Here is a 24723-nt window from a genome sequence, read left to right as displayed (position 1 = left end):
ATATGCCCGGGTGGGCGTTATGCAATTCCTCCAATAATAATAGTTTTCCCTGATTGGGAACAACTACTCATGACCCCCAAAGGAGCACATCGTCTTCACAACTTAGTTCATCTTTACAGGTCAATTACGGCTTCATTGCCTCTGAAGCTTGACCATTGTAACCCCCGCTTAACACCATATTCTTGATATTTGACAGGACAGGGTCCCTTTGTGTCCAAGTTCTGATGTGTTTTGCGGATACAGGCAGTGTTTATAAAATGTTTAAAGTCTTCTTTCTGATACCGGTGGGGGTGTTGAACCTACGGGTAATGGAAGAAAACTCAAAGCATTGGCATTAGCTATCTGTGTCCCAGGTCATTGCTCCAATGTGTACTCTTATGCTGAGAGCATTAATGCCCAATGTTGTGTCTGAGCAGAGGCAATGGAAAGGATTGCCTGATCTTCTTTGAATAACCCTAGTAATGGTTTATGGTCTATTATTATTGTGAAATGCCTTCCATATATGTATTGGTAGAATTTTTTAGTGCTGAACATGACCATAACCCTCTTTTCTGATTTGATAGATTCCCTACTCTGCCTCAGAGAGGGTTCTGGGCACCTAAGTAATTGGCCTCTCCATTCCATCATTTAATCTGTGATTAAGTACGGCTCCGATTCCATATGGAGATGCATCGCAGGTAAGGGCAAGCTCCCTTATCGTGTCAAAATGGACCAGTAGAGCAATGGACAGAAGTTGTTGCTTTACCTGATTGAAAGCCTCATCTTGAGGAGCCCTCCAAAACCACTTTTGGTGTTTCTTCAGTAAGGTATGAAAGGTGCTAATGAGGTAGACAAATTTGGGATGAATCTACCATAATAGTTTATCACTCCCAAGAATAACTTCACCTCGGTAGTATTTTTTGGGGAAAGTGCTTCCCATATGATTCTTACTTTTTCATCAAGGGGCACAGCCCTTTTCCTACTTTGTAATCCAAATAGGCCACCTCGCTGTCCTGAAACATACATTTCACTTTTCTTAAGCACATACCAGTGTTTGTCAACATATTTAATACCTCCTGTTGGCTAAGTCATCCTCTCCTGTAGAACCAATAATTAGTACATCATCTAAATAAATTGCAACACTGGGTATTCCCCGTAATAAATTTTCTATTATGCGCTGAAAACTCCAATAGGAAACGGATATATTCATACAAGCCCTTGAGCGTGTTGATGGTCATCTACTCTCGAGAGGACTCATCTAATTCCAGTTGCAATTCAGCTTGATTTACTAGTTTAGTAAATGTCAAACCACCAGTAAGCTTAGCATAAAGATCCTCAGTCTTGGTCTAATTATGATGTGGAGATGCCGGTGTTGGACTGGGGTGAGCACAGAAAGAAGACTTACAACAGCAGGTTAAAGTCCAACAGGTTTGTTTCAAATCACTAGCTTTTGGAGCACTGCTCCTTCCTCAGTATTCACCTGTTGGTCTAATTAGGCTAAAAGCAAATTACTGTGGATACTGGAATGGGAAACGAAAGAGAAAATGCTGGAAAATCTCAGCAGGTCTGGCAGCATCTGTGGAGAGAGAAAAGAGCTAACGTTTCGAGTCTGATAACTCTTTGTCATCGGACTCGAAATGTTAGCTCTTTTCTCTCCTTATAGATGCTGCCAGACCTGCTGAGATTTTCCAGTATTTTCTCTTTTGGTCTAATTAGGCTGCTCACTTCACAGCCAGTTTGTAATCCCCACAAATGCAGCCGCCTTGTCTGGTTCGATGACAGGAACGCTATCTAGTACAGATGAGTTATTTGGATGTCTGCCCGCTCTCTCTAGCTCCTCAACTTCACCTCTGCGTGTTTCCAACAAAGTCTCCCAATCTGTTTGGTGCCTTCCCAAATGAATCTTTTCCATTCTGGTCAGTCGCCATTGTATACTTTATATCTCTGAGCTTTGAGTGATGAAACTAATTTCCCTGTGTGTAACCGGTTTTAGTCACAGTGCTTTAGAATGTCTGCTCCTTGCTTATAGCTTCAGCTTCCAGCCATTCCTGCAGTTTCTTTACAACCGTCCAAGTCCACGCCCATGCTTAACTAACCAAGCACAGTATCAGTAATAAACACCCACATAAATGAAACACAGACCAAAGGACCACCACAATGACAAGCCAGGAGCTGTCAGGAGAGAGGATGTCCAGGACAGTAGACAAGTTTCGCCTCCACCTTGTGCACTAATTACATTGCCTCCCAGCCCAGTGTGGGTCCAACCAATCAGAACCATGATTGCACCAACCAATCAGAGCCTGCATTGATCCAGCCAACCAGAACCGAGCTACCTCCAGCCAATCAGAACCGAGCTCCCTCCAGTCAATCAGGATGTGGAGATGCCGGCGTTGGACTGGGGTGAGCACAGTAAGAAGTCTTACAACACCAGGTTAAAGTCCAACAGGTTTGTTTCAAACACGTGCTTTCGGAGCGCAGCTCCTTCTTCAGGTGACTGGCGAGGTATGATCCAGAAACATTTATATAGACAAAGTCAGCGATACCGGACAATGCTTGGAATGCGAGAATTTGCAGGTAATCAAATCATTACAGATTCAGAGAGAGGGATAATCACAGGTTAAAGAGGTGTGAATTGTCTCAAGCCAGAACAGTTGGTGAAATCTTGCAAGTCCAGGCCAGATGGTGGGGAGTGGATGTAATGCGACATGAATCCAAGATCCTGGTTGAGGCCTCACTCATGCGTGCGGAACTTAGCTATAAGTTTTTGCTCGGCAATTCTGCGTTGTTGCGTGTCCTGAAGGCTGCCTTGAAGAACGCTTACCCGGAGATCAGAGGCTGAATGCCCTTGACTGCTGAAGTGTTCCCCGACTAACATTCCAGTCGGGAAACACTTCAGCAGTCAAGGGCATTCAGCCTCTGATCTCCGGGTAAGCGTTCTTCAAGGCAGCCTTCAGGACACGCGACAACGCAGAATTGCCGAGCAAAAACTTATAGCTAAGTTCCGCACGCATGAGTGCGGCCTCAACCGGGAACTTGGGTTCATGTCGCATTACATCCACTCCCCACCATCTGGCCTGGACTTGCAAAATTCCACCAACTGTTCTGGCTTGAGACAATTCAAACCTCTTTAACCTGTGATTATCCCTCTCTCTGGATCTGTAATGATTTGATTATCTGCACATTCTCGCATTCCAAGCATTGTCCGGCATCGCTGACTTTGTCTATATAAATGTTTCTGGATCATACCTCTCCAGTCACCTGAAGAAGGAGCTGCGCTCCGAAAGCTCGTGTTTGAAACAAACCTGTTGGATTTTAACCTGGTGTTGTAAGACTTCTTACTGTGCTCACTCCAGTCAATCAGAACTAAGCAGCCTCTAGCCAATCAGAACCGAGCCCCTCCAGCCAATCAAAAACGGGCTCCCCCCCAGCCAATCAGAACCGAGCTCTCTCCAACCAATCAGGGCCGGGTTTGTTCTCAGGTGGGTGAATTGGGCAGTGGGGCCGTTCTGGTGTCATGGTGTTGTCCTGTTCGGCCTATGGCTGCAAGAATCGGTACGATAAGGACCGGGGAGTTTCCTTCCACAGGTAGGCTGCGCCCGGCGGCTTTCTCTTTGTGTGGTCTCGGCGCCACCTCAGAGTGACCACGTTCGGCGGCCCAGTCTTTACATACCGCCTGATGGTCTGGGGGGGCTGGGGAGGCTGAGGAGGGGACTGGGGGGCTGTGGAGGGGGCTGTGGAGGGGGTTGGGGGGCTGTGGAGGGGGTTGGGGGGCTGTGGAGGGGGTTGGGGGGCTGAGGAGGGAGTTGGGGGGGCTGGGAGACTGAGGAGGGGATTGGGAGATGGTTCAGGAGAGGGAGTTGAGGTAGGGTTTGCAAAAAGGATTCAGGAGGGAATTGAAGAGGATGGGGTTTTGGGGGAGGGAATGGAAGGGGGCTTCATAGGAAAGGTGGTTTGGGGGGAGGGTATGGAAGAGGGAGTGGGAATAGTGGGGGAGGTTTAAGGGGAGGAGATTTTTTTTTGGTGGGAAAGCTGTGAACAAGTGGAAAGGTTTGTGTTATTGTATGAATACAAACTTATGTATAATCGTTTAGGGCAGCACGCTGGTGCAGTGATTAGCACTGCTGCCTCATGATGCCGAGGTCCCAGGTTTGATCCAGGCTCTGGGTCACTGTCTGTGTGTAGTTTGTGTGGATTTTGTCCCCACAACCCAAAGATGTGCAGGGTAGGTGGATTGGTCATGCTAAATTGCCCCTTAATTGGAAATAATGAATTGGGTACTCTACATTTATTCAATAAAACAAAAACAAACAAAAAATGTATAATAATTGTTTGCGATCTGCCTTCTGTTCTGATAGAACATACAATGCAGAAGGAGGCCATTTGGTCCATCAAGTCAGCACCGACCCACTTAATCCCTCACTTCCACCCTATCCCCGTAACCCAATTACCCCTCCTATCCTTTTTGGCCGCTAAGGGCAATTTATCATGGGCAATTTATCATGGCCAATCCACCTAACCTGCACGTCTTTGGACTGTGGGAGGAAACCAGAGCACCTGGAGGAAACCCACACAGACACTGAGAGAACATGTAGACTCCGCACCGACAGTGACCCAGCAGGGAATTGAACCTGGGACCCTGGCGCTGTGAAGCCACAGTGCTATCTACTTGTGCTACTGTGCTGCCCTAAATTTGGTTATGTACATAGAATGAATTGAACTATTTTTCTGTTTTGTATGTTTGTCACAGTTCAGTGGTGACATTCTTTTCTTTGAGTCAGACTCCAGAGACTGAAGCACATTACTCCAATCTGACTGGTACTTCACGGCAGTACTGAGGGGAGTGTGTATTATTCACCAGACTATCTGTTGGGTGAGATGTTGAACTCAAGCCATGACTTCTCTTTTGGTGGATGTATGCGATTTTGAAAAAATTTGTTCATGGGACATGCGCATTGCAGGCTGTGCCAGCATTTATTGCCCATCCCTAATTACCCTTGGGGGTCGGGGGAGAGCAGTTAAGAGTCAACCACATTGCTGTGGATCTGGAGTCACATGTAGGCCAGACCAGGTAAAGGTGGCCGATTCCCTTCCCAAAAGGACATTAGTGAACCAGGTGGGTATTTATGACAATTGACAATGGTTTCATGGGGTGACAGTGGTTAGCACTGCTGCCTCAGTGCTGAGGACCCACGTTCGATCCCAGCCCAGGGTCACTGTTCGTGTGGAGTTTGCACATTCTTCCTGTGTCAGAGTGGGTCTCACCCCCACAACCGAAAGATGTGCAGGGTAGGTGGATTGCCCCATAATTAGAAAAAAAACTAATTGGGTTCACTAAATTTATTTTTTAAAAAGACAATGGTTTCATGGTCATTAGACTTTCAATTCCAGATTTTTATTGAATTCAGATTTCACTGTCTGCAGTGGCGGGATTTGAACTTGTGTCCCCAGAGCATTACTCTGGTTAACTCGTCCAGTGACGCCACCACCTCCCCAACAGCATTATCAGATCCCACAGCATTACCTGAACTTTAGAGTGGCTGAGTTCTTCTGGTGTCCTGAACAATGTTATCCTTCAACCAAGACCTAAAAATCTTTTTTCTAATAAATTTAGAGTGCCCAATTCATTTTTTTCCAATTAAGCGGCAAATTAGTGTGGCCAATCCACCTAATCTGCACACCTTTAGGTTGTGAGGGCGAAACCCACGCAGATTAACCCACAGATATTGTGCAATGTCCGAGTTACCGATTACTGTATCTTGTCATATCTAGATTCAAATGTAAGACATTGGCTAAATGTTTTAGTATTTTTATTTATTCTTCATGCTGTTCGTGGTTATTTTAGGAGAATGTGCAAACTCTGCACGGACAGTGACCCACGGCCGGGATTGAACCTGGGACCTCATGCTAAACGCTGCGCCACCATGCTGCCCTCGACCTAAAAATCTGATTGTCTGATCATTTGTTTCATTGCTGTTTGGTGACCTTCCTATGTGCAGTTACAATAGTTAAAAAAAATATATTTTTATTTTCCTTTTTCACGTTTTCTCCCAAATTTGCACCCACCAACAATAAACAATAAGCAGTGACGAATATGTCAATCCCCATATCAACAACAACAATCCCATCCTCCTACCAACCCCCAAACAACTGCCTGCATGCTAACATAAACAAATTACAAGGAATCAGGAATCACCCACAGTCACCATAACCACATACCCCTCCCCCCAACCCCGCCCTCCCCCACTAATGTTCGATGTTATCCAATTCCTGAAAGTGCATAATGAATAACGCCCATGAATTGTAGAATCCCTCCATCCTTCCCCTCAGTTCAAACTTAACCTTATTAAGAGTCAAGAATTGCAACAGGTCCACACGCCAGGGCACAGGGTGGAGAGGTTGTTCTCTATCCTAACAGGATCTGCCTACAGGCGATCAACGAGGCGGAGGCTACAACATCTGCCTCTGCACCCATTTCAAAGTCCGGCTGGTCCGACATCCCAAATATGGCCTCCCAAGGGCCCGGGTCCAGTTTCAGGTGCACCACTTTAGAAATTATCCTAAAAACCTCCTTCCAGTAATCCCCTTCAAAGAGCCGGCTCACCCTTGCCCTTGTGAGGCGTGCTCTGTATGCCACCTTCAACTATATCAGCCCCAATCTCGCACACGAGATGGAGGGGTTCATTCTCCGGAGCACCTCACACCAGAACCCCTCTTCCATACCCTCTCCCAACTCTTCCTCCCACTTTGCTTTGATCCCTTCCAGTGGTGCCTTCTCCTCTTCCAAATTAACCGCCGACACTACCCCCTTCTCCAGTCCCCCTGTCATCAGCACCTCCTCCAGCAATGTGGAGGCTGGCTCCACCGGGAAGCTCTGTATCTTCTTCCTGGCAAAATCTCGAACCTCCATGTATCTAAACATTTCCCCTGTTCCAGTCCATACTTTGCCCCCAGCTCCTCCAATCCTGCAAACCGACCCCCAAGAAACAAATCTTTTCGTGTCTTAAACCCTTTCTCCTCCTGTTTCTGAAAATTTCCGTCCTTTCTTGGCTTAAATCTGTGGTTTTCCCCGAATCAGCATTTCCCTTGACCCTGCCCCCAACCCAAAGTGTTGGCGAAACTGCCGTGTAATCACAATAGTGACTGCACTTACAAAGTGCTTAATTGGCCCTTGTGTGTTTTAGAGTTATGAAAGGAGCTACCTAAATACAAGCTTTACCTTTCCCACTAAATAGAGATCATTGCACTCTCGCTTCTTTGTCTCTTTTTTTAAGAGGTAAAGAACTAATAGGTTGGTTTCACACACCAGTTTTTTTGTTTAACGTGTACAAAGCAGTTCTGTCTTTCAAATATAAAACAGAAAATGCTGGAAATGCTCAGACAGTTCTAATGAAAGTTTGTTATCTGAATCATCTACTCTTCGCACAGGTGCTGACTGACCTGTTGAGCACTTCTAGCATTTTTTATGTATATTCCAGACTTTCAGCATATACGCTGTTAAGTTATTTCATAAGATTCATTTTGAGCACATGAAAATGTAGAGAAGTATTAAATCGGAGTTTGCTGGGTGCTCGTTTAGAGAGCATTACCTACTACGTTAGAAAGACTCCATCTTTTATTGCATAGACAGCATGAGATAGTGATGGTGCCAGGAGGAACTGGCAGACAAGTCCGTGAGAGCATATGCAGAACCTCTTTTTCATGGAGCTTCTCAGTAACAATAGGATAACTTCACCAAACCAACCAAAATAAGTCAGTAATGCAGCCAGCAAGTTTCAGTTCTTGATTTTTTTAAAAAGTATTTGGGGAGCATTATGTCAGTTTAGTGTACAGACAAAGGAGGGAAATTAGAGATGCCATTGGAAGTCATACATTCTGGAATTTGATCCAATCTATGACACACAAACTGGAGGCAGGCACAGCAGCCTTCAAGCTCTGTGAGACAATGCAGAGATGCCAGTATATAATAATGTACTGTTGGGGTCACCTCTTAAAATTCAAAGAAAGCATGGTGCTACCACTCGTCGTGGCTCAGCCAATGCAGAGTGTTGACGCAAACCACAGCTCAGCAAGGAATGCGTTCCCCAGTTGCTACATTGGAGGTGGTTCAGTGCAGCTCCTGCAACAAAGAAACCAACACTCTGCCAATATGCGGATGGACACTAAGAGCCCACATCCAGTCAGCTGATGGAATTGAGCAGCGTAATTTATTTCTCCTTTCGGAAACCGACTGAGGTTTTGCTGAAATGTTCGCTGTGCCCCAGTTATGCATGATCAGTGTGGGCACCTTTCTGTACTGAGAGAATATCTAAGACAGATCTGAAATTTCAGCAAGTTTACAGATCATTGTACCATCTGGTGCATTATTCAATTATGCTTTCCATGGCAGACATACATGGTCCAACGCATTGCAGCATGACCTTGATTCTAAAGCTTCAGACGATCGTTCTTTGGAATTGCAGGCAACACACATTGCTCCTTATCTTCCTCATTCCAAAAACTGAGATTACAAGATAACAATGGATCATAGAGGTCATTAAGCCCTCCTCGAATCATGTGTTGATCTCTCTTTTTATGTGAATGATTTCTCAGTCTTAAATTTGCACATAAATGCTTCCCCTTCTCACTGGGCACCTGCCTTGTGACTCTTCTGTGCAGCTGGTCCAGCACATGTGTAGTTCACTTGTGCTTTAGTGTTAAGCAGAGCACAAAGGTGTGATCTGAGCAGCTTTCTGAACTGCTTATTTGCAATTATCTGACATATAGGCCTGGACCTTCCATATGAGAACTTCCCATTCCTGGGTGGGTAGTGTGGTGGTCCAGGAGATGGAATGCGGCAGATTCCCTCAGATTAGTCCTATTTGATTGCTACTGTGATTTCCCTCCTGTAGCTTCTGTAGCTTTGATCTTCCTGCTAGCAGCATGTCCATCGACATCAAATGTAGCAGGTGAATGTGCAGAAGAATTACATAATCAAATTGAATGCAAGTGTTCACAGAGTTTTGCTGATCATCCTGTTAAAATATTTAATTAAGGTCTTTCCTCCAACAATCTTTCTAAAACCTGTTTAAAGGTTTCCCCTGAAACGCCCGGAGCTCTGTAAGAAGTGGCTGGCTGCAGTAAGGAGACGTAATTTTACACCCACCAAAAACAGTAATCTTTGCTCAGAACATTTCACGTTGGATTGTTTTAGAAAGAACTGTAACAACAAAATACTGGAAGAAAATGCTGTACCATCCATTTTCTGCTTTACCCGACCAAATCAGCAGTCAAAGGTAACTTTTTTTGTTGTTCGAATTTTATAACATAGCTTTTATAGATTCATTTTGATTGCATTGTTATTTGTGTGTAGAATATAATGCATAATGATCCTATCATATTAAAGATCCAACATCAGACATTTAATACAAATAGCCATGAAATGAATTATCAGTTAAGCTGATCTTGATAGTGTTATTTGAAAAAAATGTTAGCTAGGACACTGAAATAATTCTCTCTTTGGATAGTATCATGGATTCTTTAACATTTACCTACATAATTAGAACAGGGAAATTAGGTCTTGCTTTGGTGGACTGGGATCTGAGAGTTGGGCATCTTGATTCCTGGCCAGTCAGTTGAACTTTTTCCTCAGCCCTTTAGTTCAAAACCTTTTTACCCAACTGCAAACAATTAATGGTGCATTTGCGATCGCAATGAACAACAGTGTATCTTCTTAACCAATGAGATTTAAGGATTGAGAAATAAACAGAAAGGAAAGTGAATTAGTGGAGTGTGAATTAGAGAGTGAATTTTCAAATCGGGATCAGAAAGGGAAATAGAAAGGGAATGAAGGGCTAGATTAAGAATGGGGGGGGGGAAGAGGGGTAGCACGGTGGTGCAGTGGTTAGCACTGCTGCCTCACGGCACCGAGGTCCTAGGTTCAATCCTGGCTCTGGGTCACTGTCCGTGTGGAGTTTGTACATTCTCCCCGTGTTTGCGTGGGTTTCACCCCCACAACCCAACGATGTGCAGCGTAAATGGATTGACCACGCTAAATTGCTGTTTAATTGGGAAAAATGAATTGGCTACTCTAAATTTATTTTTAAAAGAGTTGGGGGGGGGGGGGGGGCAGGGAGGTAAGAAGTGAGCCTTTTTTAAAAAATTGCCATTTCTAAAATCTCCAACAATTCACTTTATGAAGAAATTAGGCTCCCCACTTTTAATCGTTAATTTTCTGTGTCTGAGGTTGATTGGCAGTCAGTTACAATTATTGCATCATTAACAGACCAGTTACACAATTTATGACTTGACCGAACTGTCTGTGGCAAGTTTAAAGGGCAAATATAACAAGGTCATGAAGCTCGGGGGAGATTAAAAGTGAGATGTTGAGTTCACAAAGTAAAGGCATCCAGGAATTCAGTTGTGCTTCATCATAACTTGTTGGCCAATTTGTGCATTAATAATGGGAAGCACAGTCCCTTGTTGATGTAGAATGCTCTCGGTACAGCCCACCAGTGTCTGTCCAAACACTGTACTAAATACTTTATAGGTGGGAAGCAAAGGCATCACCTTTCTCCAAAAGCAAGTGCATCCAAGCTACACTGACATAAAAATGGAACATCTAGTACACATTGTGTCTTGTATTTTAATTGTGTTTGTTAAAGTAGGTATGGTTCAATGGCAGCAGTAAATCATATTTAATATTGCAAAGGAGAGAAGATGGAAAGAAAATGTTAAATTTGAATTTTCCATTCACTCAAAAGTTATCTCTCAATTTCTGACAGGATTAGGAGGGAGAACTTTGAATTGAAGCTTTCACACCCCCCCCCCCCCCCCCCCCCCCCCCCCCCCCCCCCCCCCCCCCCCCCCCCCCCCCCCCCCCCTATTTAATGGGCGTTGAGATCACATATAAAACGCTTCCCACTCCGGTTGGTATGCTTGTCAGATCAAATGTGTATTTATTTGTCAGCCAGACATACTTCAGTTGATTTGATTCCACTTCTCCTTTATCTCAAGTGGGCAATCATTTTGCAACTGGCAATTCATTTGTATCTCTTCGATGAATGTGTTAATCTTTAAACTCTGTCATGTAAATGAATCTTCACTTTTATTTTTTTTAAACTTATTCTTCCAATATATTTACTTTATCTAATGTTAATTAATGGTTGTGGTTGAGTTATGAGTTAAATGATAGACTAGGATACGGAATCATGGTAAATCTCACAGCAAAATATATTATCTTGTCAAAAGACCCTGCTCCCATGCCCACATGTCTGTTCTTGGCCTGCTGCAATGTTCCAGTGAAGCGCAACGCAACGCAAACTGGAGGAACAACATCTCATCTTCCGGTTAGGCACACTACAGCCTTCTGGTCCGAAAATCGAATTCAACAACTTCAGATGATCAGCCCCACCTCGACCCATTTGTTTTCATTTCATTTTAACTGTCTTTTACCATTTCTTTCTTTCTTAAAATACATTTAATTGTCCCCCCCCCCAATCTTATCCACCTTTCCTGCACCTTTCTCCTCTTTGCTTCCCCCTTTCCCTCCCCCCACACCTACAGTTCATCCTCTGATGTTAGTTTCCCTGCTGTTTGACCTTTCACATCTTTTGTCCTCTCTGGGGACTGGCATTAACACTCTTGGATGCACCCTTGGTATCTGTGGCCATTAGCACCCAGTTTCCCTGGGTTTCTGTGGCTATGACTCATCTTTCATTCTCACTCCACAGATTAAATATTTCCCAATCTCTGTCTGTTAGCTTTGACAAAGAGTCATCGGACTCGAAACGTTAGCTCTTTTCTCTCCCTACAGATGCTGCCAGAATTGCTGAGATTTTCCAGCATTTTCCCTTTCGCATATTATCTTGTCAACTGAATCAGAGAAGATTGCCTGCACTTGACTGTTGTGTACAGGCAAAAACTGCTAAATTGTAGCTGATTTATTTATACCTAAAATGCCTAGAAGCATAAAAAATAATAATCTTTATTGTCACAAGTAGGTTTGCATTAGCACTGCAATGAAGTCACAGTGAAATCACAATGCTAACAGAATAATCCAATTTCTGATATGTAAAAATTGGGTGGAACGCCTAAAAGCTTGCTATTTTCCATTTTCTGTGTACTTTGATATGCATGTAATTTGTTTGGCAGATACTTGGGGAGCTCTGTTCTCCTATCCCCACGTAGTGAACTGAAGATCAACAGAAAATCTCTAGTATTATGAAGAAAACCTTTTGAAGTACAAACAATTTCTTTCAAGTAATGTAAAGGTTTAGTTTTTTGGGACAATTTAGCGTGGCCAATACACCTACCCTACACACCTTTGGGTTGTGGGGGTAAAACCCATGCAGACATGGGGAGAATGTGCAAACTCCACACTGACAGTAACCCAGGGCTACGATTGAACCCATCCTCAGCGATGAAGCAGTGCTAACCACTGCGCCACCATAAAGGTTTAGTTATTAACACCTCGCATATAGCCTACCCCAATTGGCATCCTGGTGCAGAATAGGCTGCTTGTTTTGACACTCTACTTTTCATCTGACAACATGCTGAATTCATTAATATTTTAAACATGCTGTCCCAACATCAAAGGAAATTCCTAATGTTAGATGAGAAAAACCTCAGCTCATTGGATCTTTTTTACACTCGGAAAGTATAGACTCTGGGGTGATTGACACGTGAGCCTGTAGCTATGTCTATCTGTTTGGTCATCCTTTTTGAATATGATTATCACATTAACCTTCTGGTACCTTCCCAGTGTTCAATTATCCCTGATGTTTCACAAATCTTTCCTCATCTCTAAATACACATTTTTTTGTTGTCTAACTCCGCATTTGATCAAATCGAACATGTAGAAATTAAACCTTTTCACCCTCCGATCCCAAAATCTAAATTGATTTTTAATTTCAGATGAAAAAGCATAATCTTGAATTTTAAAATGTTTAACTCCAGAAAACTTGTTGGGCTAGATTTTTTGATGAAACACGTGCTATGAAATGTGCTTTAATTTAATTTTATATGTAACTGATTATAAACCATCTTATACTTTAACATTAAAGTATCGTATTAAAACCATTAGGATTAGATAAAATGTTGTACTTTGAGGAAATAACTGCAGATCACTTTTACAAAAGTGATTCTAAACTTTAAACCTACTACAGTATTACTGAATATTGAAAGTATATGTTCAGAACTGTTAATCTATTAATCATTGTGTCAATAGAAGTTAGAAATGGCAAAGGCAAGCGACCATCCTCGTGCAGCAGAAGAAATAATAGAGGGTGCTGAATTGAACCATGCAAATGGTCTGCTAACTGTTTACGATCACAGCTACAGCGTGGGTGACGCGTGTTTGCAAAAGAGAAAAATTCAGCAGCTGGAAGAACAGAATGAGAAGCTAAAAAAGAAACTGAAATTCTTGCAGCAGAAATCTCGTCGTCAAGAGCAACGATTGCAGAGAATGAAGAAATTGTTGCAGGAACTTAATACACAAGAGATACTACCACATCAGAGTTGTGTGCTGTTACATGATACTTTGTATGAAGTGATTAAAATTTAAATGTGAAAATGTTTACCAGTACAACACTTAAATGGCACGTACTGTGCAAACATAACCAATTATCTTTACTACCCAGAATCAAGGGTAAGAAATATCTAGCAAAATGCCTCAGGGGGTCACTGCTAGGACAATTATTGTTTACATTGTACATAAATAATTTTAAATAGGAACAACTGTTTAAATTTGCTGATATATATGGTAGGGGACTGCAAATAACACGAGCAGAACAACTGTAGAAGAATATGTGGCATTGCACTTACAAGTTTAGAATAGCCAAAAAAGCAAAGTGATGAGATTGGAGAAATGGGTTAACCAATGAGCATGTACAGTGAACATGATACATCTAGGGATACTGATAGAAAGCTCACTTAAACAATCACCATGTGAGACAGAAATTAAAACAAACTGGGTCTTGGCATATATAGCCAAAGGGTTGGAATACAAGTCAATACTAGTGACGGTTTTAGAGAGCACTTATTCAGCTCTGCTTGAAGTGTGTATATAGTTCTGGTCACTGCCATAGCGGAGGAGATCCTAGCTTTGCATACTAGAAGCAGCTAAACCAATATCGGTGATTGGGAATCTTAGCTGACAGAGGCAAATGAAGAAACTGGGAATGCACATGCTGTGGAAAAAATACTTGGGGATAACTAAGTTTTCAAGCTTCTAAAGACTACAGGTAACCTGAAACATAATAAAATGGCAAAACAAACTTCAGCAAGGTGGTATGAAGTCAATATCGGAAAAGGGGAAATTAACAGACAGTTTAAACTTACAACCCTGTGTGGAACAGGGCATTCAGCCAAAAATTGCACTGTTTTTGTCCATGACTACCTAATCTAATTCCTTTCTCCTGCTTTCTCCCTGTACGATTTATTGTGCCTCTTTTTCAAGCAACTGTCTGATTCTCTTTTAGAAGTATTTACAGATTGGGTCAACTGTTCTGTGTCAGAGAATTTCACATTCTAACAATTTTTAGATTTTTTTTCTAACTTCCATTAATTATTTTGATGAATCTTAAACTTGTGCTCCTTTTGTCATGCAGTAGTTACAGCCTATCATTACCTATACACTCATTGAATTCCTTTGTCACATCACCCCTTAACCTCTCAGTTCTGCTAAAAGAAAATGAAAAATCCCAATTTTTCAAGTCTTTGTAATTGTAACCCCTCATCTGTTGCAGCGAATTATTCCATTGTTATAACCTTTCTATATAATGGGATGTCAAAATTGTTGACACTATCCCAATTTAAGGTTTTGTACAAGTTCAATATTACCTCCTTGGATTTGTACTGTCTCTGGATACAAAACTAAAGACTGCATTTGCATGCCGTTGGTGGTTCTACCTACTTCCACTTCCTACCTTTAATGATCTATACTACATTTTGAATCTTGTCCTTCACAGTATGGAGTACTCTTTCAGAGGGTCGATGCAGACTCAGTGGGCCGAATGGCCTCCTGCAGTCGGGATTCTATTCTGGGTGTTTTGAGGAAAACTAGAGGAGGATATACTTCGTATTTGAACTTGGAATTTTCAAAAAACTGCAAGTTGTATATAAAATAATCTTTGCACAATTAGCCAGGTTGCTTGATTATTTCAATAATATCGTGTCTAAAAATGTAATGCAATATAGTATCCGAGAAACCAAGTCTCTGGACAGAATTGCAGGTTGTGAAAATATTGTTAACATTTTTAAATAACTATGGAATAAAAACACAGTTTTACATTCTGTCACTCATAACTTGATTATCTCTTGTGTGTGATTTTGTACCATGAGGAAGAGTGGTAAGTGTAGGGGGACGGCCTGAGGTCTGAGTATGGATGAGAATGTGGAGTGGCATGGTAGCGCAGTGGTTAGCACTGCTGCCTACGGCGCTGAGGACCCGGGTTTGATCCCGGCCCCGGGTCACTGTCTGTGGAGTTTGCACATTCTCCCCATGTCTGCATGGGTTTCACCCCCACAACCCAAAGATGTGCAGGTTGGGTGGACTGGCCACACTAATTTGCCCCTTAATTGGGGGAAAAAAATAATAGGATGCCCTAAATTTATTTTTAAAAATGGATGATAATGTGATGTGAACTTGGGTTATGTTAGATATTTTCTTGAGTGCACACTAACCACTCATGTAAACCAACTTCTTATCTAGTTTGTCTTTCTGTAGTGTCTACATAAGCAATGAGAAGATCCACAAGTTGTAATGATGAACTGTTAATCTGTTCACCAGCCACTGGAATGTCATGTGTCACCAAGTAATACTCCTGGCTGTATAAACAAATACGTCTGCCAAATCGAGAAGTAGGCTTTGAAATACAAAGTGGTTTTATTTACATATGGTAGATGAATAGTCTTATTAATAATTTTGAAGAGTTTAACGCAATGGAAACATATATTTATGGTCCTCAAATACATATGTGCTCCTCATTCTTTCTAAAGATGGATTTTTAAACACTAGTATATTTACTACAAACTCAGTCTAGCCTGTCTCCCTAGAGGGCCTGTAACAATTACAACATTCAGCATTACAACTGGTGGCAGTAATCACGCTTACTTAAAAATTGCTGGAACTGAGGGGGGATTTATTTGAGATAAGTTATGAGGGGCTGAGATATGAAGGATAGGGAGGACGTATTCACAATGGGAGACATAGCTTTAAAATAGTTGCAGAGATTACAGTTTGGAAGTGGTGGTGGGGATGTGGAACTCTTGGTAGGATGGTGGCGATAGAAAGCCTCACTGCCTTAAAAAAACACAATGTTGTAACCTGCAGCACAAGAGCCAGAGGTGGAATTTGGCTGGATAACTATTGGCTGGTACTGGCACAATTAGCTGAATGACCAGCTACCGAAGGGTGGCATGGTAGCATTGTTGTTTCACAGCTCCAGGGTCCCAGGTTAGATTCCCGGCTTGGTTCACTGTCTGCGGAGTCTGCACGTTCTCATGTCTGTGGATTTCCTCCGGGTGCTCCGGTTTCCTCCCACACGTTGTGAATATTAGGGGAATTGGACATTCTGAATTCTCCCTCTGTGTACCCGAAAAAGTGCCGGAGTGTGGCGACTAGGGCCTTTTCACAGTAACTCAATTGCACTGTTAATGTAGGCCGACTTGTGACACTAATAAAGATTATGCCTATTCGAATTGTAGAAAGTGTGGCACAAAAGGAGGGCCACTTGGCCCATCGGATCTGTGCTGGTGCGGTAATGGGGATAGGGTGGGAGGGCTTGAGTGGTGCATACTCGATGGGCTGAATGGCCTCCTTCTACACTCTATGTTCTATGTATCGCTATGAGCCACCCAGCCTAATCCCACCTTTCTGGCGTTTGGTCTGTGGCCCTGCAAGGTTAGAGCACTGGAGGTGACACGCAGACAGACACCTTTTAGATGAGTCGGGCATCAGGGTGAAAAACATGCCCCATCTGCCGTCGAGTCCCGCCATCAACCGATTTTAAATCTATGGCCACCCCCGCCGTAGAATATCTCTTCCCTCAGCCTCCAAATGACGGCGGTCCCAAGCAGGCAAGGCGAGAGGCCCCTACCACCGGGCATCCCCTAGTGAGGGCGGGGGCGGAGCCAGGTCGGCGGCGGCCCACGCCGTGACGCACTTGAGCGCGCGATGACGTCAATGCTATTAATAGAACGTGCGTCATGCGCGCGCGCGGCTATGTGCGTCACCGGCCGGGCTGGCGCCACGTTCTGGTTGGCTTGGTGAGCGGTCGCTGCTAGGGTCCAGCCGCCTGCCCCCCCCCCCCCCCCCCCGGGAGCGAGCCGGATGGGAACGCCTTTCTACCAGGATCAGGCAGTGAGTGTCGGTGGCCACCTCCACACGGCTTCGACCACCACCGCGACAGCGACCATGATGATGATGATGATGGAGAAGAAGAGCGCGGCCGAGCGGCAGCAGGCGGCGGCGGACAGCCCGCGAGGCGGCTCCCAGCACGCGCTGCAGCAGGGCTCCCCCGAGCTGGACAAGCTGGTGGGCCCGGCGGACGGGCCCGGCGCCAGGCGGGAGCTGGAGGCCCACGGGCATCCCTTTGTGAAAGGTGAGGCTGCCTCCGAGCCCGGGTAGGCCTGGAGGATCGGGCTGGGAGGCCTGGGAGCCAGGTGTCTGGGCCTGCGGCGGGGGAGCACGGGGTTTGGGGCAGCCCCCAGAGCAGGGGGACCCTCTCCTCTCTTTCTCTCTCCCCCCCCCCCCCCCCCCCCCCCCCCCCCCCCCCATCTACTCCGGTCTGCGCTAACTTCCCTCTCTTTATTAATACCCCCGCTCTAACATGAATGTTGGCAGACTGGCGCCTTGTCTGTGTTTTAAGGAAATGGCCTGTAAATTATCAGACTGTCTTTTATCAGACTTCTTCCAGCCAGCCGCACATGGAAATTGCACGTCTGCCACACTCTCGGGCTTCGTGATAGTGGGCCGAGGTTACAGGGCATTTGAGGCAGACACTTTCACTCCAGCACTTAAAGCCTGTCTGAATATCTTTCCGACGCTTCCTTAAAACGCAAGCCCTTTAATTCTGCTTTGACTCACCACCTCTCAACAGTTGGCTTGTTGCCCATTCCACATCATCTGTCCCAGTCCTTCGTCGAGCACTTGGGAGTATTTCACTAGATTTAAGTTGGCCTGAACAAAAGTTGACAGTCTTGAGTTTTACAATCGTAGACTATTTTTGTAACTGACTCTTCCATTGGATTTCTAGTGTGTGTTTGCAGCATTGTTAACCTGGAAATTTAAATAACTGAAAGACATCATCTTGGATTCTTAAAAACAAATCTTTGCATTACAATTTGCAGGTCGAGGATTCTTGTTGGCGAGTAGAGACCAGATTGAAAACACTCACCCCTACTGTAAGTGTTTATAGAAAGATCGCAGTTGGGTGCACGTTATGCCGTGCCTTTTTATCGGGGAATTTTGTGGGTAATGTGGCCGAAAGTAGATGGGAAACAGTTGAAAATTAACATGATGGCGTTAAGCTGGTGGGTGGAGTTCAGTGAGGGGAAATTTGAGGCCACCAAATTTTGGACAAGAAAGATGGATCAGATTTCTAAATGGCTAAGAACTATTAACTCTGGTGGTACATTCTAAATGGCTGAGAACTATTACCTCTTGTGGTATAGAGGGACATGTACAAAAATTGCTGAAAAAAGTAGTGGACAGGTATAAGAAAGAAAACAAAAAGAAACACTGGAATGTTGGTCTTTATCACACTGTCTGGAATACATACAGTGCAAAAGGAGGCCATTCGGCCCATCGAGTCTGCACCAGCTCCTGGAAAGAGCACCCCAGCCAAGGTTAACACCTCCACCCTATCCCCATAACCCAGTAACTCCACCCAACACTAAGGGCAATTTTGGACACTAAGGGCAATTTATCATGGCCAATCCACCTAACCTGCACATCTTTAGACTGTGGGAGGAAACCGGAGCACCTGGAGGAAGCCCCCGCGCACACGGGGAGGATGTGCAGACTCCGCACAGACAGTGACCCAAGCCGGAATCGAACCTGGGACCCTGGAGCTGTGAAGAGCATACAAAGTGATGGAAGTTATGCTGCAGTTGTCTAAAATATAATGTTGTACAGTTATCTAATTGAACAACCTAACATGAATGAAGATTGGAATGGCATATATTCTTCACCAGCATTTAAAAAAATAAATTTAGAGTACCCAATTCGTTTTTTTTTTACAATTTAAGGGCAATTTAGCATGGCCAATCCACCTATCCTGTACATCTTTTAGGTTGTGGGGGTGAAACCCACGCAAACACTGGGAGAATGTGCAAACTCCACACGGACAGCGACCCAGAGCCGGGATCGAACCTGAGACCTCGGCGCCGTGAGGCCACAGTGCTAACCCACTGAGCCACCGTGCTGCCCTTCACCAGCATTTAAAAAAAATAAAATTGACTTGCTTTTAGTTGGTTGTACGTTTGGTTATTGCAAATCCATAATTGCCAGACAATCAAATAATCAATGCAGCAATGTTGGAAGTGTTATTTTAAAGTGTTTGCAATATTGTGTTGTACTAAAGCATGGGAGTTGTCGAGAAAACATACTTGTTGCATTTGGCTTTAACGGTGCACCTTTTAAGGTTATATAATCAGAATCACAGAATAATAGTGTCGAAAAGGCCCTTCGACCCATCAGGTCTGCACCAGTGCATGAAAGACACCTGACCTGCCTACCTAATTCCATTTGCCAGCACTTGGCCCATAGCCTTGAATGTTATGATGTGCCAAGTGCTCATCCAGGTACCTTTTAAAGGTTGTGAGGCAACCTGCTTCTACCACTCTCCCAGACAGTGCATTCCAGACAGGCACCACCCTTTGGATAAAAAGGTTTTTCCTCCAATCCCCCCATAAACTCCTGTCCCTCACCTTGAACTTCTGCCCCTCGTAACTGACCCTTCATCCCCTATCCACCCTGTCCATGCCCCTCATAATCTTGTTCACCTAATCACACCTCCAACTGGGTGTCCCTGGAGGTAGTCCAGAACCAGTCATAGGTTTGAAAAGCATCATCGTATAGACAAGTGAAAGATATGCGATACATATGATCTTCCACTATATATAATTTCTCTCTCAATATCTGCAGAGAACACCTCAGGCGGTACATTGCCAGACTGATGGACTTCTGCCTGCCCTGGTCATCTTTATAACTTCTAGGCTTTTAAGATGTAAGCATGGTATCACCTGGCCGCTGCTTTGTGACTTAGCTCATAGCCCCTCGAATGTATGATGCTTTCCAAATATTTACAGTATCCTGTATTATTAGTTTTGGCCTCCATTTAACCTTTAAACTGTTTATTGATTATAGAACATAGAACAGTACAGCACAGAACAGGCCCTTCGGCCCTCAATGTTGTGCCGAGCCATGATCACCCCACTCAAACCTACGTATCCACACTATACCCATAACCCAACAACCCCCCCCCCCCCTTAACCTTACTTTTTATTAGGACACTACGGGCAATTTAGCATGGCCAATCCACCTAACCCGCACATCTTCCCAATGTGGATTAGATCCACATTGGGAAGGCTACTGAGTTTAAGACATTAATCTAGCATAATTGTTTTAATTCCTATATTGTTTTGGCTTTCTCACGTTGTTTAGTTCCTTACAAATTGCCAGTGTCACAATGTGCTAAAGAAAATGTGGGTGGGGAGACGGAGATGGTTTTGAAAGTTTCATGTATTTGGAAAAAGCTATGGAACATAAAGATAAAGCATAATTGATCGGAGGCAAAAAAATCAACCACTCAGTTGATTTGATGAAAGAAAATGTGAAAATACTGTGGTTGTTGCTACAATATGGGCAATGCATCTGAAAATTCACAGTGCGGGAAAAGTGCAGATATTTGGGGCATAGGTAGCATTGTGAGGGGGGTGTCTCATAGATGACAAAGTTCTAACTAACGGTCAGCATCTCTGCTTTGGTGACTGGAGGTTTAACCAAATGTTATGTGGTAGATGTTCCCATTCAAGAACAAATTCCGTAAGATCAACCATGAGGCAGAGTAGGTGTAAGGTGCTGAAAGGCTAGTCCGTTTGTCTTGTGTAAACCACGCCTTTTACGGTATAATTGACAGTTCCCCAGAGAATTGATGGGAATTTCCCCCGAGATTTGATGGGAATTTCCCCAGATAATTAAGACAATGGCATATTAAATACTGAGTAATGCTTGTTTCCAATGAAAGCATAAATGTCCAATTATAAGAGTGAAGGAGAGATAAAGGGAGGTGGAAATCAGCAATTGAAGTAACAGCTTTTTAGGCAGAGGAATATCCAACCCTACATTTGTGCAAAATGATTATGATAGCCAAAGAAAATGTAACCGATTAGATGATGTTCAACTTAGTTTGAAAGGACTCTGCAATACATAAACTGTATACTTGAAATGAAATATTATCAGGATCTAGGCTTGAATGACCACTTTGGTGATATCTAGATTTGCCCTGTGATAGTATCACATTACAGGGCAGCGCGGTAGCACTGTGGCTTCACGGCGCCAGGGTCCCAGGTTCGATTCCCAGCTTGGGTCACTGTGCGGAGTCTCCACGTTCTCCTTGTGTCTGCTTGGGTTTCCTCCGAGTGCTCCAGATTCCTCCCAAAAAATCCCGAAAGGCGTGCATGTTAGGAAATTCGGACATTTTGAATTCTCCCTCTGTGTACCCGAACAGGCGCCGTAATGTGGCGACTAGGGCTTTTCGTAGTAACTTAATTGCAATGTTAATGTAAGCCTATATGTGGCAATAGAGATTATTATTGTTATCTTTCAAAATGGTGGTTGGAGTTGGGGGAGAAACAAAGCAAAGTACAAATTGACATAGCCATTTTCAATTCTGTACTTGAAACAGTGACCGTTCAAGAACTTGAAGGCAATAGGTTCTAACTTGGGTATGGAAGAAAGTCTAAAGACTTGGTGAAAATCCCACGTGCGTGCTTTGTTATAAATTTTAAGTTGAAGGGGGTTTTCCGGTTTGTAAATATATGCCTTAATTGTGAGATAATGTGAAGTTTAATCTGGAATGCTGGATAACACACTCTGGAAATAAAAATAGAGGAAACAAAGATATAAAATAGAAGGGAATTTGATGTATACTTGAAAAGGAAAACATTTTGGGTAGATCTTTCACAAGCTGACATTTTTCATAAGCATTGTGGTCTGAGTGGCCTCTTTCTGTGCATTGTTACACAATATAGACATCTCAGTGACTTTGATTTTCTCTTTTTAAAGCAATGCAGGATTTACACAAGCAGAACCAGCATCTAGTCCTACCGGCAACTCCGTGCTCAGCCCATGCCTCCACTTCCATCTATCACGGCAATCTACATTTGACCCAGACTAAAGGAGATGTCCCTGTGTATACCAACCTCAGCAACTACAATCCGAGCTTGACCAACACCAGCTCTGAAAATTACTCCACTGGGCATGTTCCCTATGTGGGCACAGCTCCTGCACAGCATCATTTCTCAACCTTGGCTCAACTTGTGTGTCCAAAATATCAAGAGGAGCCTCAGACGGTACCTGAAGTAGGTCCGCTGAGTGAATCTCCACCACTTTCCCCAATAGGCCAAGGAGGACCACTGATCAAAGCTGAAAGGAAGAGACTGAGAAATCGCATTGCAGCATCCAATTGTCGGAGGAGGAAGCTGGAACGGATTGCAAGACTGGAAGACAAAGTAAAGACTCTAAAGTCAGAAAACTTTGAATTGACCTCAACAGCCAGTGTCCTGCGTGAGCAAGTGGTGCACCTCAAACACAAAGTAATGAATCATGTCAACAATGGATGTCAAGTGGTGATTGGTTCCTCCAGCCTTCTAAAACCAGAGGAAAATGGCAGCTTTTAATAACCTTCAATATGGCTTGGTTGAAATTGAATTCTGTTGAAAAGTGCTAGTTTGGATGCTTATCTTGGCTCACTTTTTTTTAATCCTCTAAGCTGCTAAACATGATCAGGAAACATGAAAGACTGGGTGGAGCAAATTCATCTTGAAGAATAAATGGACTACTTGCAGAGTCCAGAGTACATCCTGTTCATGTCTGATCTAGTTTCAGCTGTCTTGTAAATATTTGATAATATTTTACCTGTCCTTGGAAACTATCTTATTTAAATACACTTTAAAATTTTCTTTGCAGCAAAATAAATGAGGGAAATCTCCTTGGCAAAACAGACTTCACTGACCTTGAGGGAAAGGTGCCTGCTGTTTATTATTCAGAGTGGAACTGAAAATTTGTGCAAAAAGAATGATTTATGATTTCTCTGTTGACAGTAATGGATTTTTTCCCACTCAAAGATAGCCTCAAGTGTAGGTGAACGTAGAAAGTGTAAGATTAAGGTTTTTTAATTTAGATTTTTAGAATAACTTTGTACTGCATTTTTTTGTGGAAGATTGCAACGGTCCTACTAAATTCAGATCCTATTAAATACACTGGAACAAATGTTTGTGTGTAAAGTAATTAATGGTACAATCTTTGAGACTGAAATTGCATACAGAATGATTGTCAACTCATAATTATCACATTTGAACACTGCCATGGTCTGGAGTTAATTGTGAATATTATGTGCAGTTGTTTTGGATAATATATTATTTTTGGTTTTGTGCATTTACAATTACTAAGTGCATCAGGCATGTAGTTCACACCAGTGTTAAAACATCCAAGTGGAAGTGCTGCCTGGATGGGATAAAGTTTGCCTGTAAATTTAAATAATTCCAACTATGTCCTTGTGTAATACATATGCTTCTTTAGGTGTTCAGTTTGCCTTAGAAATTCCCTCTTTGAGTTAAAATTTCAAGCTCCCCTTCGCAGGCTTCAGCACAAGATGTGGGTTGCCTGAGGAAGTACTAATGGGAGTGATGTACTTAAACCAGGACCCCAATATCAAGTTCAACTGTTTGAAGAAGGGTGGAGGTATCTCATGTCTCAACTAACGCCTAAAACAAATGATCTGGTCATTTATTTCATTGGTGTTTTGTTTTGGGATCTTGATGTGCTCAAATTGGCTATTGCAACTCCAACATTACCACAGATCCTACAATTCTAAAGCACTTGATTGGCTTTAATGTGCTTGACCCATCTTGAAATCAAAGAATGTGCTATAGAAATGCAGGTTGTGTGTGTGCGCTTTTTCTCACACCTGTATCCTTGTGTTCTTAGACCTGCACAGCTTCTTATCTTTCAAATGAATTAAGTTGCTGGTGCTTTTTGTTCAGCGACAAATTATATTTGTTCAGTGGTATTGTTTGCTACCTTAAAAAAAACAGACTGCTTTCTGACCAATTCACGAGACAGCAGCCATGGAGTTCCTGTTGCAAGTTGACTTGCTCTTGTATTAAGAGTGAAATTGTTATAAACCTTCACCATTTAAAGTAATGTTTGCTATTTCAGGAAGATGGTTCTCCTGTATTTAAATTATCTAAGTTTCATACAGAAGAACAAATGAAGCAAGATTTGAAGATATGCTTTGACAGGCCACATGATCTAACTGGATCAGCCTCCCAGGAATTGCGTTTGGGGGAAGGGGTGGGGGGCAAGAAAAGTAGGAAATCCAATATTGCTAAAGGCTACAGCACATTGCAATGTGTATTAATGATTAAGTGATGGAAAAACGTGTGCACCATTTATGGGTTTCGTATGTTTAAAGAAACAACTAGCAGTTCCTTCTGTTCTGTGGTAAGGAAACTAATCTTATTAAAGAAACTGGCACACTT

At 43.2% G+C, this 24723-nt stretch overlaps 1 protein-coding gene across 3 annotated transcripts; it reads left to right on the top strand.

Moving 5' to 3' along the window:
- The first annotated feature begins 3432 nt into the window (after positions 1-3432).
- Positions 3433-24723, top strand: LOC119963453 (THAP domain-containing protein 1-like). Of its 3 annotated transcripts, XM_038792607.1 has the most exons (4): positions 3433-3564; positions 9050-9251; positions 18307-18360; positions 22255-24723. In XM_038792607.1, exons 1-4 carry the CDS (start codon positions 3494-3496, stop codon positions 22858-22860), a joined length of 933 nt encoding a protein of 310 aa, XP_038648535.1. In that variant the 5' UTR covers positions 3433-3493; the 3' UTR covers positions 22861-24723. The 3 variants fall into 3 exon arrangements, with proteins under 3 accessions (XP_038648535.1, XP_038648536.1, XP_038648534.1); XM_038792608.1 differs by lacking the exons at positions 18307-18360; positions 22255-24723 and adding an exon at positions 13184-15266; XM_038792606.1 differs by lacking the exons at positions 3433-3564; positions 9050-9251 and adding an exon at positions 17218-17558 and having other exon boundaries at positions 22247-24723.

The sequence above is a fragment of the Scyliorhinus canicula genome, chromosome 3 (assembly GCF_902713615.1).
Source record: "Scyliorhinus canicula chromosome 3, sScyCan1.1, whole genome shotgun sequence".
NCBI classification, from domain to species: Eukaryota; Metazoa; Chordata; class Chondrichthyes; order Carcharhiniformes; family Scyliorhinidae; genus Scyliorhinus; species Scyliorhinus canicula.
Note: the sequence above shows the minus strand (reverse complement) of the source record. Positions and strands in the feature narration are given on the sequence as shown.

Coding starts and splice junctions, on each gene's coding strand:
- LOC119963453 (XM_038792606.1), top strand. CDS start 17,288: ATGGGAACGCCTTTCTACCAGGATCAGGCAGTGAGTGTCGGTGGCCAC. Junction 17,559..18,306: donor CGGGCATCCCTTTGTGAAAG/GTGAGGCTGCCT, acceptor TACAATTTGCAG/GTCGAGGATTCTTGTTGGCG. Junction 18,361..22,246: donor TGAAAACACTCACCCCTACT/GTAAGTGTTTAT, acceptor CTCTTTTTAAAG/CAATGCAGGATTTACACAAG.